General features: G+C 39.0%; 1 protein-coding gene across 2 annotated transcripts in view; it reads left to right on the forward strand.

Moving 5' to 3' along the window:
* Nucleotides 1-6,655, forward strand: part of CCNY (cyclin Y) — a 122,962-nt gene extending 116,307 nt beyond the window's left edge. The window contains exons 8-10 of one of the 2 annotated variants that reach the window (XM_075212068.1): nucleotides 2,264-2,430; nucleotides 3,107-3,269; nucleotides 4,487-6,655. In XM_075212068.1, the coding sequence (XP_075068169.1) occupies nucleotides 2,264-2,430; nucleotides 3,107-3,269; nucleotides 4,487-4,603 (447 nt within the window). In that variant the 3' untranslated portion in view covers nucleotides 4,604-6,655. The remainder of the gene's footprint in view (nucleotides 1-2,263; nucleotides 2,431-3,106; nucleotides 3,270-4,486) is intronic. The other variant, XM_075212069.1, reaches the window with a different exon arrangement.
* The last annotated feature ends 10,123 nt before the right edge of the window (nucleotides 6,656-16,778 follow it).

A 16,778-nucleotide genomic window follows, 5' to 3' on the forward strand; every position in this document is an offset into this window, starting at 1 on the left:
TCTGCCTGTCCCTGCTGATGGCACACAAGTGGGACGCCACTGATCTTTCTCTGACTGCTGGCTAGTATCATGCGGCAGAAGCCATATGGTAGAAGACAGCTAATTGTTGGCTATGTCAAGGGAACCAGTTGCATGAGATCTGTGGCGTTTAAGAGAAGCAGACAGAAGAGGTCCTCTGATATTAACAGTAACAAATGTAAGAAGGTAAGTATGGGGGGAGGAAGTGCTCTTAATGTGGGTCGGAGTGTGGGCTACAAATTTGATGGTCGGGGCTGATTTTAATATTGGTTGGGAAATATCAATGGTAGAGGCAATTGATTTGATGGTGGGGGCTATTTAATGTAATACTGGGCTTATGGTAGTGCCTATTAATTTAAGATTGTATAATGGGACTATTAATTTAATGCGGGGGGGTTTGGGTGCTATTAATTTGGGGCTGAGTTTTGTGCAAAGGAGGGCTTTTTATTAAATGTGAATGCTAATTATTTAATGTTAGGGGGAAATAGGTGTATTTATTAAATGTCAATACTGTTAATTGAACATGTGGGGCCTGATTCATCAAGGCACGTATCTGCCGATTTTCAGCATATAGTACGCAGAATCATTCTGCACATGCGCAGAACAGACCGATACGGCCGTGAAACAGAGAGACACGGACATGTACGCAAGCAGTGTTCGTGCGATAGTGAGTGCAAGGAGCACTGACTACAGCTTCTGACTTCGACTACGGCAAAAAGTCCTGTTCCGCCCACATCACTCCTCAAAGTACAAAACTCGAGCACACGCAGCCGCGGACGTATCAAGCTCTATGACCATGAAAGTAACTTGTTTTTCTTCCGTATCTCTTGCTCCAGCACTGTGGCTAGTCTAAGTCCCAATCAGTAATGATGACAGTCCTGTATTCATGCTGTAACATGAGTTTGCAATCACGAGCAAATGTAAAATGTATTTTTATGTTCAGTAGACATTGACAATGTTCTAATAACTGTATTTCATGGCAAAAAATAAATTAAAAAAAACACTTTTTTTCACTGTTTTATCAATTCTGCCTTTATTACCATGTGACATTAATTCTATAATTTTTTTATTTTCCTGTGTGTTCTTTTGAGAATTTATAATCAACATAGGGATTGGCCGTATTCTGCAGTGTCTTGTATAGTAGAGCAGAGCAGACCTATACCCAAATTCAATAGCGCACGTATCTTGAGATTCGTTCCTTGATGAATCCCGGTGTCCGCAACTCATGGATACGTGCGTAGAATACAGACCGTGGTTTTCGTTCAGAATGCTTGCCCTAATGAGTCTGGTCCATAATGTCTGTGTTGTTTGGAGGGGGGGGGGGTTATTTATTAATTTAATACTATTCATCTATTGTTGGGCTGTTTGGGAGGGTACTCTATTTGTTAAATATTTATTAAATGTGAATACTATTAATTTAATGTTGAGGGAGAGAATATGCTCATTTATTACGAGTGAATGCTGTTAATGTCAGGGCTAGTTGCCGGTAGGAAGCCCTAGTTATTAAATGTGGGTGCTAATGATTTAGCGATGTGGCTGGTTGACGGTAGTGAGGTCTACAGAGCTTACTCGTTGCTAGGCTCATCAAATATCTTGTACCTACCTTTTCCAAACAAGGCCGCAACAACAAAGAGCTCCTGACACCAGCAGCCGCAAGTGGTGATATCTGCAAGAACAGGTAGGAGAGAGCAGGACAATCTGTCAACTGTCCTAATTATGGTGCAACTGATTTTGGGTGATTTGTCCTCGATCTGAAGGGGCAGTCGGGAGGTATGTCTGGCTTCACACTGCTCTATTTGGGAAAGAGGATCGATATGTGTACACTAGTGTATTTGTAGTTAATGGGTTATTTTATTATAACCAAGCTCCATTGCATGAGGCCTACGCCTCCTCTGGTGGCGCGGCGTGGCAACCCCCATCTAGAATCCCTGCGTTTGCCCCTGTTCTGATGTCATCAAGTCAGTGTACATTCTCAATATGTGTATTATAAGGAACAAAGCAGCCTCTGTTGTAAATTATTACAGGTATTAGAAGTAATGTTGGTTTTCTGTGAGCCGTATAAAAGCAATCAGCCTGTGGCCTTTGTCTTTATAGGATTCATTGGTGACATCTAATATCCTTATATTACATAATCCCATATATAATAGGAAATAATAGTGTATTGTGTATGTTCTGATAGCTACGTGAGTTTCCTCTGCTTGGACAGTGAAATCATGAACCTGTCTTTTTATTTCCATGTTTACAGGTGTATCTTGAAAGACTGTTAACCTATGCGGAAATAGATATATGTCCAGCCAACTGGAAGAGGATTGTATTGGGGGCGATACTACTGGCCTCCAAGGTTTGGGATGACCAGGCTGTGTGGAATGTGGACTATTGCCAAATCCTGAAAGATATCACAGTCGAGGACATGTGAGTTCACTCTACCATAGGACTGCCGCGTTTCCCGGTTTTACCTGTTATTTTATGCCACCCCCAGATCATTATTTAATTGATGAACCTAAATTAACTGAACAAGTTGGAATTCATTTTCATTTATGTTTTACCTTATTTGTGACCTAAAAGGATGTATACGTTGATATTTAGGTCACTATCAAATTCCATACACTTACATTAAATTTTCCATACCGCCACTTCTACATTTCCACTTCCACCACTGCGTAGACCTATATGTTTTGTTTGTATTTGCTCTGTTAAACAAGTGCTGCCCCAGGTCAGGAGATATGTTGTTCAAAAGTTATTGCTAGGTACATGTACAGCCACTGGGTGGCACTGTTCCATTTGATGTCTGTAGGTGGCATATTCCAGCTACACTCTCCAACATGCCACATAGTGATCGGATCAATTGATCAGTCCCCGATATCACAGCTACATCGTATCAATTATGAGGCATCTTTACACAGATTAAAGACATTTACATTGTAGACTTCTAGAACAAATACAGCTGCCTAAACCAATAATATTTAATGGTGCGTGGCAGTGTATATTTTTAGGAATACTGGAGAACTAGGTTTAAGGTGCTCCTATCTACTGAATAGAAAAAGGAATTTTAAAAGTGATCTTTTTACTTTTTAATTACAATTTGCAGGAATGAGCTGGAGCGGCAGTTTCTGGAGTTGCTGCAATTCAATATTAACGTTCCGTCCAGTGTTTACGCCAAGTATTATTTTGATCTGCGGTCACTAGCAGAAGGCAACAATCTCAGCTTCCCGCTGGAACCCCTCAGCCGGGATCGTGCTTGCAAACTTGAGGTAACCTTTTTTTTTTTTTTTTTGTTGTTCGGTTTGTTTTTTCTTTGTTGCAGAAGACTACTAGTAAACTACAGTGTTCTGGTTATATTAGGGGGAGCGAGTCTCAAATCTTAAAAAGATTCTACTCATTTCGTAGAGATGAAAACCATTGTCTTTATATTTCTATGAATGCAGGGTAGAGCTTGCCTGGTAGCAATATTTCTTTATCCTAGAAAGAAAGCTTTTGAACGTAATGTAAAAACTTTTTATATTGCATTGAATCTGATAAAACAAAATGTTTGAATTGATGGAAAAGAAAATTAATTCTTGTTTTGCTGTTAACATTCAAAAATAATGATGGATGTAGCACCTTAATCAAAATTCAATCCAAGATACATAGAGCCATGCAGGATGTAGATATGATCAGGTGACCACATGCTGCAATCATGCCATCTAACAAGGGACCTTGTCCACTTTGCACACATGTAGGTGACCAAATTAAATGAGGTCTGGGGGTAAATTTATCAAGCTGTGGGTTTGACAAAGTGGAGATGTTGCCTATAGCAACCAATCAAATTCTAGCTATCATTTATTTAGTACATTCTACAGAATGACAGCTAGAATCTGATTGGTTGCTATAGGCAACATCTCCACTTTCCAAACTCGCAGCTTGATAAATTTACCCCCTGGGTTCTAGAGGTTGAGTGGCCAGTTTGAGTGTGAAAGCAGTCATCTTCTGACTGGATGCCCGATTAATGATCCTTTTGATTTTGATCAGATCATAGTTAGGCATTGTGCACACTCTGCGTTACTGAACCAATTTTCAGATATTGCCTGCTATATTACAGCTTTTGTGGCAAGCATTTCTTGTGTTTTTGTTTTTTTTGTTTCAGCGTTTAATAATTTAGGATGTCATTCTTTGATAGGCAAAATAAAGTTGCCAACAAGTTATTTTTTTGTAACACATTATCTTTTTTTTAATTAAGAATAATTAAAAAATGTAAGGAATGGAAAAAGCACTTTTACAAAATTTTTATCTGAGTGCAAGGACAAGCTCATGGTATTATTATATTTAGGACAATTATTTTCATATTAAACATAATAATATAATATGATCTCTGCCTGTCTAGAGGGATGGTATAGGATGATTTAATTAGGATTACGTACCTGGGATAGGATTAGGATATGTTGGGGAGAAATAGTTCTCTTTTATATAGATTGTTTTACATTTCATTTAGGCTATTTCCCGCTTGTGTGAAGACAAGTACAAGGACTTCCGAAAACAGGCCAAGCGGCGTTCTGCAAGTACTGATAACCTAACTGTTGTGCGGTGGTCTCCCGCCATTTTATCCTAACGGTGGCTGCAACGTGCAGGCGCCACTGTCTCATGTACTGTTTTGTCGAAATATCGTGGTCTATTGTCTTGGAAAACAAGACCTTGTTTTTTATTCCGAAGAGTCGCCAAGCCTCCCTTACAGTGCCTCCCTGTCACAAAGATGGGATACATCAGTCACTTTCTGGAAACACCTTTAAGCCATTTCATTTGTTTCACACTTCTCTCAATGATTTGGACAGTATATTTAGTCTTAAAATTGATTCAAATGAGAGCCCCGGGAAGAAGACAAAGCTGTAGCTGAAAAAAGTCCATTGAAATCAAATGCTGGAAATGTCCACAAGCTGGGAAAATAGCAATTATTTTTTTCTGTGTATATATCAGCAGTGTTTGTATTTAAATGTATTATGTTATTCTGTTTGTTATTATTTTGCACCATGTTTTGGTCGTTGTCCAGTTGTTACTATGTATATTCAAAGGAAATGTTGGATCTGGTAACTGGTGTGCTGAGGTATATGGTGATGAGGACCAAAGCAGGCCTTATGCTATGAATTCAATCTGAGGGGGATGGGGGTATTTATGAGCACTGGTGCACTGATAACTGGGCAAAAAAAGGTGCTGTACTCCTTAGCAATCAATGTCTGCCTTCATTTTCTAAGTGAATCTGGTTGCTGTGGGTTACTACATCTTTTTCTGCACTATTCTCTATGCCCCAGCTTTTATAAATGTGCCCCAAGTTTATTTTACATGCATTTAGGATTTTCTCAGTTTTCAGAGTTTACAATGAAGAAACAGCTAATGTATGTAAACGTTCAGTGAACTGGTTTTTAACAAATGAATCCCGCCTCAATACATAGTTACGTATAAGTTTACATAACATTTTTATTGCCTGTTTCCTAGTAATTATATATAACGGGATACTTAGAAAAGAAAAAAATGTTTGAAGAACATCACAATCTAGGTAATTTCCTCAAATCTTAATCATAGTCGCGTTATACTATGCTGAGGAGAACCACACTTTATATTAACGTCATACCCCTGTGTCACACTTTACCCCAACTAAAGGGAATATACATAGCGTCTGACATCTTCACTCAATTCTCTTGATCATCAAAATACAAAGTAACTTCTATAATGGCACTCGAGAGATGTGACACCACTAAGCAGCTATATCAATGGTGGAAAATTGCCAAACCCACCCAAATATCAAGAGAATCAACCAAAAACTCATGTTTTTATGTGTTACCACTAGCGCTGATCACACTTTTTGGGTATCGCCAAAAGCGAAGTTGGGTTAGAAGCCTTGTATCATCCCTACGGGGGCACACACACTCATTCTCACACATTATACACAATTTATACTATGGGTGTGCTGTATGAGTGGGAGAGTCTGCAAGATTCCTTTTTCCTGCACTTATAAAATACCATGAAGTTTTGTTTTTGCTTTTATTTTTATCTACGGATATGTTCTGTTCACTGCAAAAAAATATAGAGCCATGGCAAATATGGCACTGCAATCTGTTCTTAATATCAGAATGCTTTTCATTTTCATTAATACTTTTTCATTTTTTAAAACTCTGACATTTGCTTTATCCTTATGAGTTTGTTCCTTTGCAGAGCAGATAGGTCCATTTGCAAGCAATATTGTCAGTCTGTATATGTTCACCTTAAGACAGCATCAATGTGTTTGTATGTGTCTATACAATATATATTGCTGGAAAAAGTAAACCTAATTTTCCAGCGCATACCTTTCACTATTCACACTTACTTTTTTAAATGCTGCAACAATTGTGATTAGGAATTTAGTGATGATTTAAAGTTTAAATTGGACACCTTTTACAAATATTAAGCGGTTGGAAATAATAGGGATCTAAATGGGATCTGCTCAAGTGATTTAATATCTCCCAACCTGAACAGGTATAAATGGTTAGTATCAGACTTAAATACACACATGGGGGTATATTTACTAAACTGCGGGTATGAAAAAGTGGTGATGTTGCCTATAGCAACCAATCAGATTCTAGCTGTCATTTTGTAGAATGTACTAAATAAATGATAACTAGAATCTGATTGGTTGTTATAGGCAACATCTCCATTTTTTTTTCCAAAACTGCAGTTTGGTAAATATACCCCATGGTTTATTTGATAACCTAATATAGCATAGATCTGTTGTGATCCACAGCAAATAAATATTTTCTGTGTGTACTTTGACTTCTATTAGAGTGACCATAACCCTAAATTTAAATTTTTACATATGAAGCACTAAAATCAAACACATGCTACTCCAGTGTTTCACTGTAGCTCTGTTAAAAATTGAAGCTGAAACCATATCCAACATCTTTATCCTAATGACATCTGATACAGGGCAAAAATCAAAAATTTCAGCCACTTCAGCTGCTGTGACATCACTGCCTCTGTGTATGAATCCACCAATCCACACTGTACATCAAAAGTCTGCAGGCCTGGCATCCACACTCTGCTGCTTCCAAATGGTGTAAGATACAGAAATACCTCTTATAACAACACAAGATGAGTCTCCAATTCATAAGGTGCAAGATATTGATTTTATTTTGCAAACAGCTGCAACAATGTTGCACAAAGCAGAATCTAACGCTAGTCCTGGTTACCTGACAAATGGCGGTGACGATGTGAGAGCTCCCACTATTATGTTTTCCAACTGAATTGATGCCGGTGAAGTCTTCAGCTCACAAGTAGATACGTTATTAACTTTTATATGTACTTGTTTTCTACTAGAAGGCAACATGAAAGTTAATAATAATAAAACACATTTTCCATTGGGGATATTTATGTTCAGTAAAAGTGTTGTTACCTTTTATGTTGAAAGGCTTCTGTTCTTTCAGATATATGATATAGCTCAGTAGTATTTAGCATTTGATAAACACGGATGTCAAATAGTGGCTAGACATACTCTTTAATGTGTGTCCATCTCCTACTGCCAGAGGGAAGGCAGACGTTTTATCATCTGGAACATCATTGGTGTAGATGCAGCAATTCTCTAGGAACTTGTGACATCATTGAGGCATAAGGCAATGTGTGCCTCATGCCTCAGTTGTCTTTAGTTCCTAGTGAATTGGTAGGCTGCATTCACAAAATAACAAACACCGCTGTGTGTACATGACAGGCTCAGAGATAATCGGATACTTTATGTTAAGACACTTTCAGTTTTACATTTTTACAATCTTGCACAAGTGTTTAGTGCAAATCTGGTGCAGAATTATTCATATCTAGTTACAGGGCTGGAACATAGCAATGCAAGGCTCCATAGCAAGCGTTTGTGGAGGTCCCACTAATTCTGGACCACACCTCCACACAAGACCGCCAGTGGGTATAGTAACACTAAAAACGATTATTTTTTTTTTAGCACTTTATTGTTAAAGGTAACTCATCACTCACCTTGTGCATTTTACTTGAAAGGTAGCGGTCACCTTTCTCTGCGCTGTGGTGGTCCTAGATGAACTTAGGGCAGTCTCCAATTGACAAGCAGGCCCCATACCAGGGCTGCAGCAAACCCAGCATCAGGCTGCTGATGCACATGTGTTTCCCAGTCCTAGCGCAGTAACTGTTGGCACTGGGACTTTAAACACCATTGTGGTGTAGCTCTATGATGATGTGGCGAGTGGCATGGAGCACATAGGGGTCTGTTCTGTGGCATTTCTTTTTTTTAAAAAAAATATTGCTAATAAAATGGAATTGGTTTAAAAGCCCAGAAATTTTTGTTTTAGTTCTTATTTTGTAGGTAGACCTCTCACCTACACACAGTGAAAGGATCCCCTTCCTGTGGTCTGGACCAGCCTATCATGCTGCTATATGCCAGTGACATCACTAAGGCACTATCTAATACCACAACCAACATGAATTACTGTTATATTGCATTGGCATAACTGTTAGTTCAACCCACAAAATGGCTGCCTCCACTGTGTGTAGATGACAGGCTCACTTTAAATCTCCCCTTATTTCTCCCTTGTTTGCTTAAACCGTTCTGCACCGGAATTTCACTGGCGAATCACGCCACAAAAGGACCATAGCTCATGTAAATAATATTTCTAAATGAGCAGTTTGCTGTCTTAGCTCAATTCCCAATAGCACAAAAAGTTGTGGCGATATCTGGCAAAGTTACATCTTAATTTTGGAATGACAATACAAGTAGTTTATCAGAGTCCGATGGGGAGGGGGATTGTACCATCCTATGGCCATATACATTCCCGCTAACCCTGCTTTTATGCTGGCAGTGGGGATCAGAGAAAGACAGCTGAATCTATAGCTTAGTACTAGGAAGATGCTATTTCAGGAAAAGTAGCTGAACCTTTTAGTCTATCTGTGTAATAAGAGATATGACCCCCGAACCTCACCCCAGTAGTGTCTTCCATCTGACTCCACTTTACTCTTCTCCAAAATACATTTCTTTTTTTTTTTTTTTTTTTTTGGGATAATATAACATGGCTAATTTTGAAACATGTTTATATACCATAAATATACTATATTGCTAGTTGATTGGTTTACTAATTAAATCTTCATGTTCACCATGTCAGATGGTCAGTCTGGTGTATGTGTCTAGTGTCCATGCTCGTCATTCCGTGTTAATCATTTGATCCTAAATACATACTGTTCCCAGTGCCGGTGCTAGGGTCCTTGGCGCCCTAGGCACACTGTGAAAATCGGCGCCCCCGCCCCCAGGCACACTTTAAAAATCAACGCCCCCCGCCGCAGGTACCCTGTCAAAATCGGCGCTTCCCTCCCCTCCCCTCCCTACGTCTTTCCTTATCTTACCTGCATTAAGCTGCTCCTCTCTGCTCTGTCTTCTCCCCTCCACTCACAGACACTGTCGGGCCGTGATTATGATGTCACGCCCGACAGTGAGCGGAGGGAAGGAGACGGAGCAGAGAGGCGGCGGTGGCGATTCATAGCCCCTTCCCCCCTCCCTTCCCCGTGGATTTCTCGTTTTAAACGACAAAAGTCATTGCTTTTTAATTTTGAGGCGCCCTGCAGAGCCCGGCGCCTTAGGCAATTGCCTAACCTTGCCTAATGGGAGCGCCGGGCCTGACTGTTCCATTTATGTTCCCTTTGGGATTATTTTTATAATGTTAAGAAATGGGTTTTTCATTCTCGGCTTCAAATTATAATTTTTTTTTCCTGTTATGAAATATTTATTTTATTGTATCCCTTAAACTTAAATTGTGCGTGTGCTTCCAATATTGACAGGGATGTTATTTCCAAAACAATTTTTGATACAGAATAAACTGTAAAAAGCCGGATGTTTTGTAAGACATTTAGGTAAAAAGACAATTGAGGAAGAATGTTTACTTTAGAAAGAATTGTCTTTGTGTAGAAAAGAAAGGATTCAGGGTATAGTGTTCTATAGTGATTGAGGCATGTTTGTATGTACACATGATCATAACGTAAAGCCACACAATTCACTTTCTCACAATATTGTTTTGAGAAATGTTAAATTAATTCACTAGTCACCAAGACCAGGGGGTGAATGTATCAAGCTGAGAGTTTTCCAGCGGGTTTGAAAAACCAATCAGATTCTAGCTATCATTTATCTAGTACATTCTACAAAATGATAGCTAGAATCTGATTGGTTGCTATAGGCAACAGCTCCACCTTTCAAACCCACAGGAAAACTTTCCGCTTGATACATTTAGCCTCAGGTTTTAACTTCGAAGTAAATTTTGTGTTTAATTACTTTTAAAGGTAAGTGGCAGTATTATATTTTAGTCACAAGCATTCCGCATATTATATATTTTATAGACTTTGACGTTTTCCAGGTGACATTTTATTTCTGTGATTTGAGGATCTATCCCCAAAATACACATTTAATAATTACACTTTTTTTTTACCAAATATCACTGCTATTCACCTGCTCACTGCATTGTTTAGCAGCGCTCTTCACAGTGACCGTAGTAGAGGTACTTGGTGGTGAGCATGTCTTTGTGCAGGACGTGATCACTGGACAGCAGGTAATATTTGCTTTTTCCTAGGTTTTTGGACCCCTCTGAATAATAGGTTTTCAGTTAAGATCCCTTGCTGGCATTTACACATCCATCAATCTTTATCCATCATCACATAAAAGAAATCCAATTAAATCCACTATTCTACAGATGTCTGAAGTAGCTATAGAAGTTTTCAAGACCAATTTAAGTAATAAAAAGTGATTTGAATTACTTTTACGATCTAACATCCACTTTGCAAAAGTATAGCTAAAATTCAATTTGATATGAAAATTAGAAAAAAATGAAAGCTCATTTATGATGTATATTTAGGGAATCATTGAACTTTACAAATATACGAAGGTTTTCTTCATATTTTTTTTTTGTGTTTGCATTAAGGCCCAATTTCAGCATGAAAATACGTGCACACATAGTCACTAGCTATGTAGTTAGTGGGCTTATCATCATCATCATCATCACCATTTATTTATATAGCGCCACTGATTCCGCAGCGCTGTACAGAGAACTCATTCACATCAGTCCCTGCCCCATTGGAGCTTACAGTCTAAATTCCCTAACACACACACACACACACAGACAGACAGAGAGAGAGAGAGAGAGAGAGACTAGGGTCAATTTTGATAGCAGCCAATTTACCTGCCAGTATGTTTTTGGAGTGTGGGAGGAAACCGGAGCACCCAGAGGAAACCCACGCAAGCACGGGGAGAACATACAAACTCCACACAGATAAGTCCATGGTCGGGAATTGAACTCATGACCCCAGCGCTGTGGGGCAGAAGTGCTAACCACTTAGCCACCGTGCTGCCCATATGAAGTAACCCGTGTCATGTACAGAGAAATATATGAATACTTTCATGCTGTCTACTATGTGCCCTTATAGAAACCTAAAATAAAAACAGAAAGGGGGGGGGGGTCTACGTGGATTAATACAAAGTCGCAATTACAGAGATCACAGCTTTTTATTGGTCCTTCCACTCACAACCATCTCGGCGGCCATTTTAAAGTGCTGAATTATACAACACAAAAGAGAAGAGTCCTCTGTTCAGTGTGCATTACCCGAGGCCCCACTAAGGGGAAGTAGCAGGTAAGTGTAAATATAATGAGAAATACTCTTTTTAGATTATATTAGGATCAAGTATGTTAATGGCAGTATTGCATTTTAATTCAGAAGAGTCTGGTTATATTATTTCCTCGGTCTGCCCGCAGTTTTATGCAAGGTTGTATATGGCGATAGACCTTCCTCACAGGTAGCTTGTTTCGCTAATCTTTCATTCAGAAAAGCGTTCTAAGTGACCTGTCATTTATCTCACATTCCGTATGTAATTTATAGACATAATTATTTATTTGAATGTGTGGATCATTGCAAATTATATCTTCTACAGTAATCAAAGATAAACTCGTTAAGAGATGTTATTGGTGCAAGAAAACTGGAGGCATTTGAGTTCACACTTAAGTATGAAGAATAAAAGAATGACTAAACTTTGTCTGTGATAACTGAACTTACAGTTGAATTAGAGCCGCCATGTTTGGTGCTTTTTGAAAGTGGTAGAATTTCCTAAGCCGCACCCATTTATGAATAATAGTAAGTTAATGCAGGCAGCTAAGGCGTCTGGAGAATTCAGCATTATTTAAAAGTGGAACGATCACCTACAACTGTGGAAGCAATTTGTTGGGCTAAAAGCATATTCATCAATGCTTCCTATTTATGCACTGTTAATTAGTGACATCACTGAGGCTGAAGTGCCTCATGCCTCGGTAATGTTCAAGTTCCTATTGAATTGATCGGGTGCAATTTAATGAACGTTTTTTCAAAATGGCTGCCTCCGCTTTAAGTTGTAATATACCGTATCTATGTGTTGCATTGCGATGACCTCCAGTTTGTATAAAAATATCTTTCTGCAGTGTCCCATTTATCTCAATTGAACGTTACGGGGGTGTCTGTGAATCTGATGTGGTCAGTGTTGGGATGGGGTGACTGGCTCACCATGGAATCTCATTCTAAGGGCCTATTAGCCAGTCGTAGTAGAGCATTCCCGCCAAGTATCAGGACATGGTCATCTCCAGATTTGAGGGCTGTGTCCCACCATCCAGATCAGGACAGCTGGCATGGGAGGTATGTCCCAATCATTGCTGTCCTGCATAGCAGGTCAGCGCAGAGCGGGGGTCGCGTGCATCTTTCATTGGTGTGTGCGGCAGTGAAGGTGTGTTTTTAGGGGCGGGTGCTGGAGAAGGCTGGACACGCCCTGTGATGCCTGACCACGCCCCCTTCTTGTTTGGGAAGTATGTGTTAAAAGGACCATTAAACCTAAAATACACATTTATTCATAAAAGAGCTGCTAATTAAATGTATTTCATCGTGTGTGTAGAAGAGCTTATCAGAATGGAAGACGCGTGAGGCTATGCACAGTAGACGTCCTGTCAGTAATGCTATTTAGGACACTGCAGTCAGATTTACTCTCGTTTTACAAAAAAAAATATCAAAGGGCAATAACAGAAAACACTCACACTCAGGAAATGTAAATACAAACATCCCAGGTTCTGTCAATGATTGGGAACTTTTACATATGTATATTTGTGAATGGGATTAGCAGCTCTTTTTTTATAAGGTAAATATTGTTATAGGTTTAGATGTCCCATAAATTATTATTTTCACAACTTACATTTTATACTCCCAAAATAAAGTTATTTTATTTTCCCAATTTTACCTGCATGGGAACCCTTAGAGGCGTGGGTTCTACTGGTGGATCCTGCTATTGATGCTAATGTCTCATCCATGCTTGGCTGCAGTGAACCCAGTTGGAGTGTGTTAATTCTGATAGTAAAGGGTCTATTACAACTATACAGCATTTTTACAAAACCAGAGAAAGTACTAGAGGTAATTTGATATCACTTTTTACGTTAGTTAATTTAAAATATAGAAACTCAACATTTATAATTATTGTTATTTTATTTTTATTTTTTTATTTTAAATTACACACAAAAAACACCTGTGGTAATCTCTTGCAGAATTTTGTATTGGCAACAACAATGGTTTGGGCGACGTAATGGTTTGTCATGGTTATATGAAGGATTGTATAGGTTATTTAATGTATGTATGTACATACAAGCTAGAATAAATCTGGGAAATATATAATTTTAAATTGTCTTCATCTTCTTCAGACTGCTATATATTAATAAAACCATTTGCAGTGGACTCTACCTCTGTATACACATCTCTCCCTTTTATTTATCTACAGATTATTCCATGATTATCTTTAATATGTCTCTTGCACTAAACATTAAAACGAAATTTGCTGTGTGGTATTTTTTTTTCTCTCCAGTTTTGCAATTTATGGCCTTGTCATTTTTTTCAATCTTATGATAAAATAAAGGTTGTCACTGCTTTTGTTTATACCTGTTCTAATTTTGCCAAAAAAGTACAGTAAGTTTGGATTAGACTGTAAATTGTTTGCAAGTTCCATATAATGTTAATAAAGCTGGATTTGTAATAAAAAAAACAAAAAAAAAAACCAGAGTGTGGAGTTGTACTGTTCATACATTTACGTTACAGAGATACTTGAATTATTATACAGCGTTCATCATTTATTCACCTATTGTTATATTTACTTTGTCAAAAATAGCTGGAAAATTTTGCTTCTGATCATTTCAAAATTTACTTCTTTTTTTTTTTTTTTTTGTTAAACAACATCAAGTGCTTTTCAATTACTCGACTGGCTTGTGGATTGCAGTAGCCATGGCAGGTAAGGTAGGTGTTTTTCATTCATTTATCTTCTAATTTTTAACGCCTTCCTTTTACAGACATTTACAGCAATGGGACATGGACCATTTAAAGCCTAGGGGAAAGGTTGCCCACTAGTGGTGGTTAAAGTCTTGTACATTTTGCATTTGTCCAGCTAGAGTACTATTGGTCTTTACCTTGTGTGGAACATTAGCTAGTGTGGGAACTATAGACCCTCTCGCACTATTTAGGGCTCTTTAAGCATCCTAGCCTGCGGAGAGCTTGGCACAACTTGATTATTCACTGGTGGCTGGCAGTAGTAGCCAATAGGGATTAGATCTTTGCCCCACCCTAACAATCACTGATGCGGGAGTTGGTAAAGTAGCCTAGGACTGGTCAAAATAACTTATGGGGTAAGAAGACAATGGGAGTCTTATGACTGCAAGACATGTGGACTCATGTAGCCATCACCAGGCCAAGATGTTGCTAATTGGGGCACGATTAGGATGAAAACGTCAGAACCCTATTAACCTGCTGAAAACCCTCCAGCACTAATACTCTTTTTACTTTTATCTGAATACACCCTATACCAAAACTCCTGTACACACATTTTATTTGTTCCATCACTCTACTTATGTAACTTATCGGAATATACAACAATATTCCCAAAAGATGTGTAGCTGAGGACACTCTCCAATAAAGACCCGAGGCACCTTGTGAAAGCTGGTAGGAAGGGATACATGTACATATCTGCATGTTAGAATACCTTACATTGTAATGAAATATTTGTTTTGTTGCGTGTGTGTGCTTGGCATTGTAGAGTAACGATAGTAGGTGTTACGTTTCTCCTTATACATATGCATTATTTATATCTAAGTCACAGCATAGCTGCCTTTCTTTGAGCTTTATTAATTTGTAACTTGTCCTCAACTTTTGCCCTTTCCACTGCAATAATTCTTCACTTGAAAAACATTTGTTGTAGGGTTGTAATGGGATCTGAGGGCAGGAGCATGGAAGTATATACACAGGCACTTGATCTATTTCCAGCACAGTCCTAGGAGCAAGCAAGAGCTTACAAGATGACATTTTATGCTTCCGAGACCTAAAACTTCACATCTATTTCAAGTGACTGTCTATATAACATTAGAGCCCCTGACATTTATGGGGCTATAGTCCTGAAAGCTGCTGTTTGTGCAGTGTTACAGCATAGAGTTTATATGGGTGCCCAATGACTGATTGACTAGAACACAAGCTGAACTAATTTGCCAAGTTCTATGTTGATATGGTGAGATGCCAAAGAACCCTCAGTTTGATTTGGGATCAGAAGCTGGAGATAACATCAGAGTAATTAAGAGCACCTAATGTGGAGGGGAAATTTTTTTCATGAACTATTCGATACCTGACTTTTATGTTCATTGCTGCTTCCGATCACCCAGTGCTCAATTTTGCTGCAATCTCACAGTGAGAAGAGTCTTAACGATGGCATGGATTCCTAGAAAATGGATAGGCTACGTTTTAAGGAATATTGGTTAAGCCCAGACAATAGCTACTGCTTCTATTGTATGTAGGTGACCATGCACTTTAACCATAGCTGCTAAATGTCCAGATGTTTGTAGGATAGTCCTACTTGTTGGTGGCCCAAACTACATCGCCTACTGGATAGGTGTAACCTTATCCGAAATTAGCAATTAGTTTGTATTTCTGAAGACCTGGCTATGGTTTGGGGGGAGGGGGGAATCTGGTGAGATGTATTTGTATATTGTTGGTATGCTTTAAGCCTTTTTTTTTTTTTTTTTGCAGGATTTTTTTTTTCAGCGCTGCCCCCTTGCCACAACCAAAACTACTGCTGGGCCACATTTACAGGCATGCTGGGCCGCGGGTTGGACAACCATGCTTTAAGGTGTATATTATACTTTGGCAGTGATATGTAAGATGCTCTTTGTTCCCATTTTCAGATTGCAGTTTGGGTTTCAGTGATCTTGAACTCCAAACACTTCAGAGTAATGTAGCCCCAGATTAAAGTGAAAAAGGCAATAAATTGGCAAAAGAAGGGACCAAAGAGAAACCTAAATACAGTTATGGAATCTGTTATCACATTAACATCAGCTGATCTTGAACCATCCTAATCTAGTTAGCCGCTGGGAATACGGCCAGCCAAATGGTTTAGGGTTAGGGCTACCTGGGATAGCGCGAGTGGGGCCGGGTCCACTGAGTACTGGCCATCATGAAATGGACTCCGGCGCCGGGAGGGTTAATACCTGGCACTAGGCGCCGCGTCAAATGTTATTAATAAAAATGTATTTAATGTAAAAAATAATGTATGCTTAGGTGTGTGCGCTGCAGCATTACAGGGGTGAAACTGTGGCGCTAGGTGCCGGGGAGCATACAATTGTATAGCAGGGGATGTTTCAATAAATTAATGGCATATGTCTGTGTGTAGGCGCTGCAGCGCCGGTAAAGGCCTGGCGCGCAGTGCTGCATGGGTTAGTGTAACTGTATTCAGTGTA

This window comes from Mixophyes fleayi, chromosome 5 (assembly GCF_038048845.1).
Source record: "Mixophyes fleayi isolate aMixFle1 chromosome 5, aMixFle1.hap1, whole genome shotgun sequence".
NCBI classification, from domain to species: Eukaryota; Metazoa; Chordata; class Amphibia; order Anura; family Limnodynastidae; genus Mixophyes; species Mixophyes fleayi.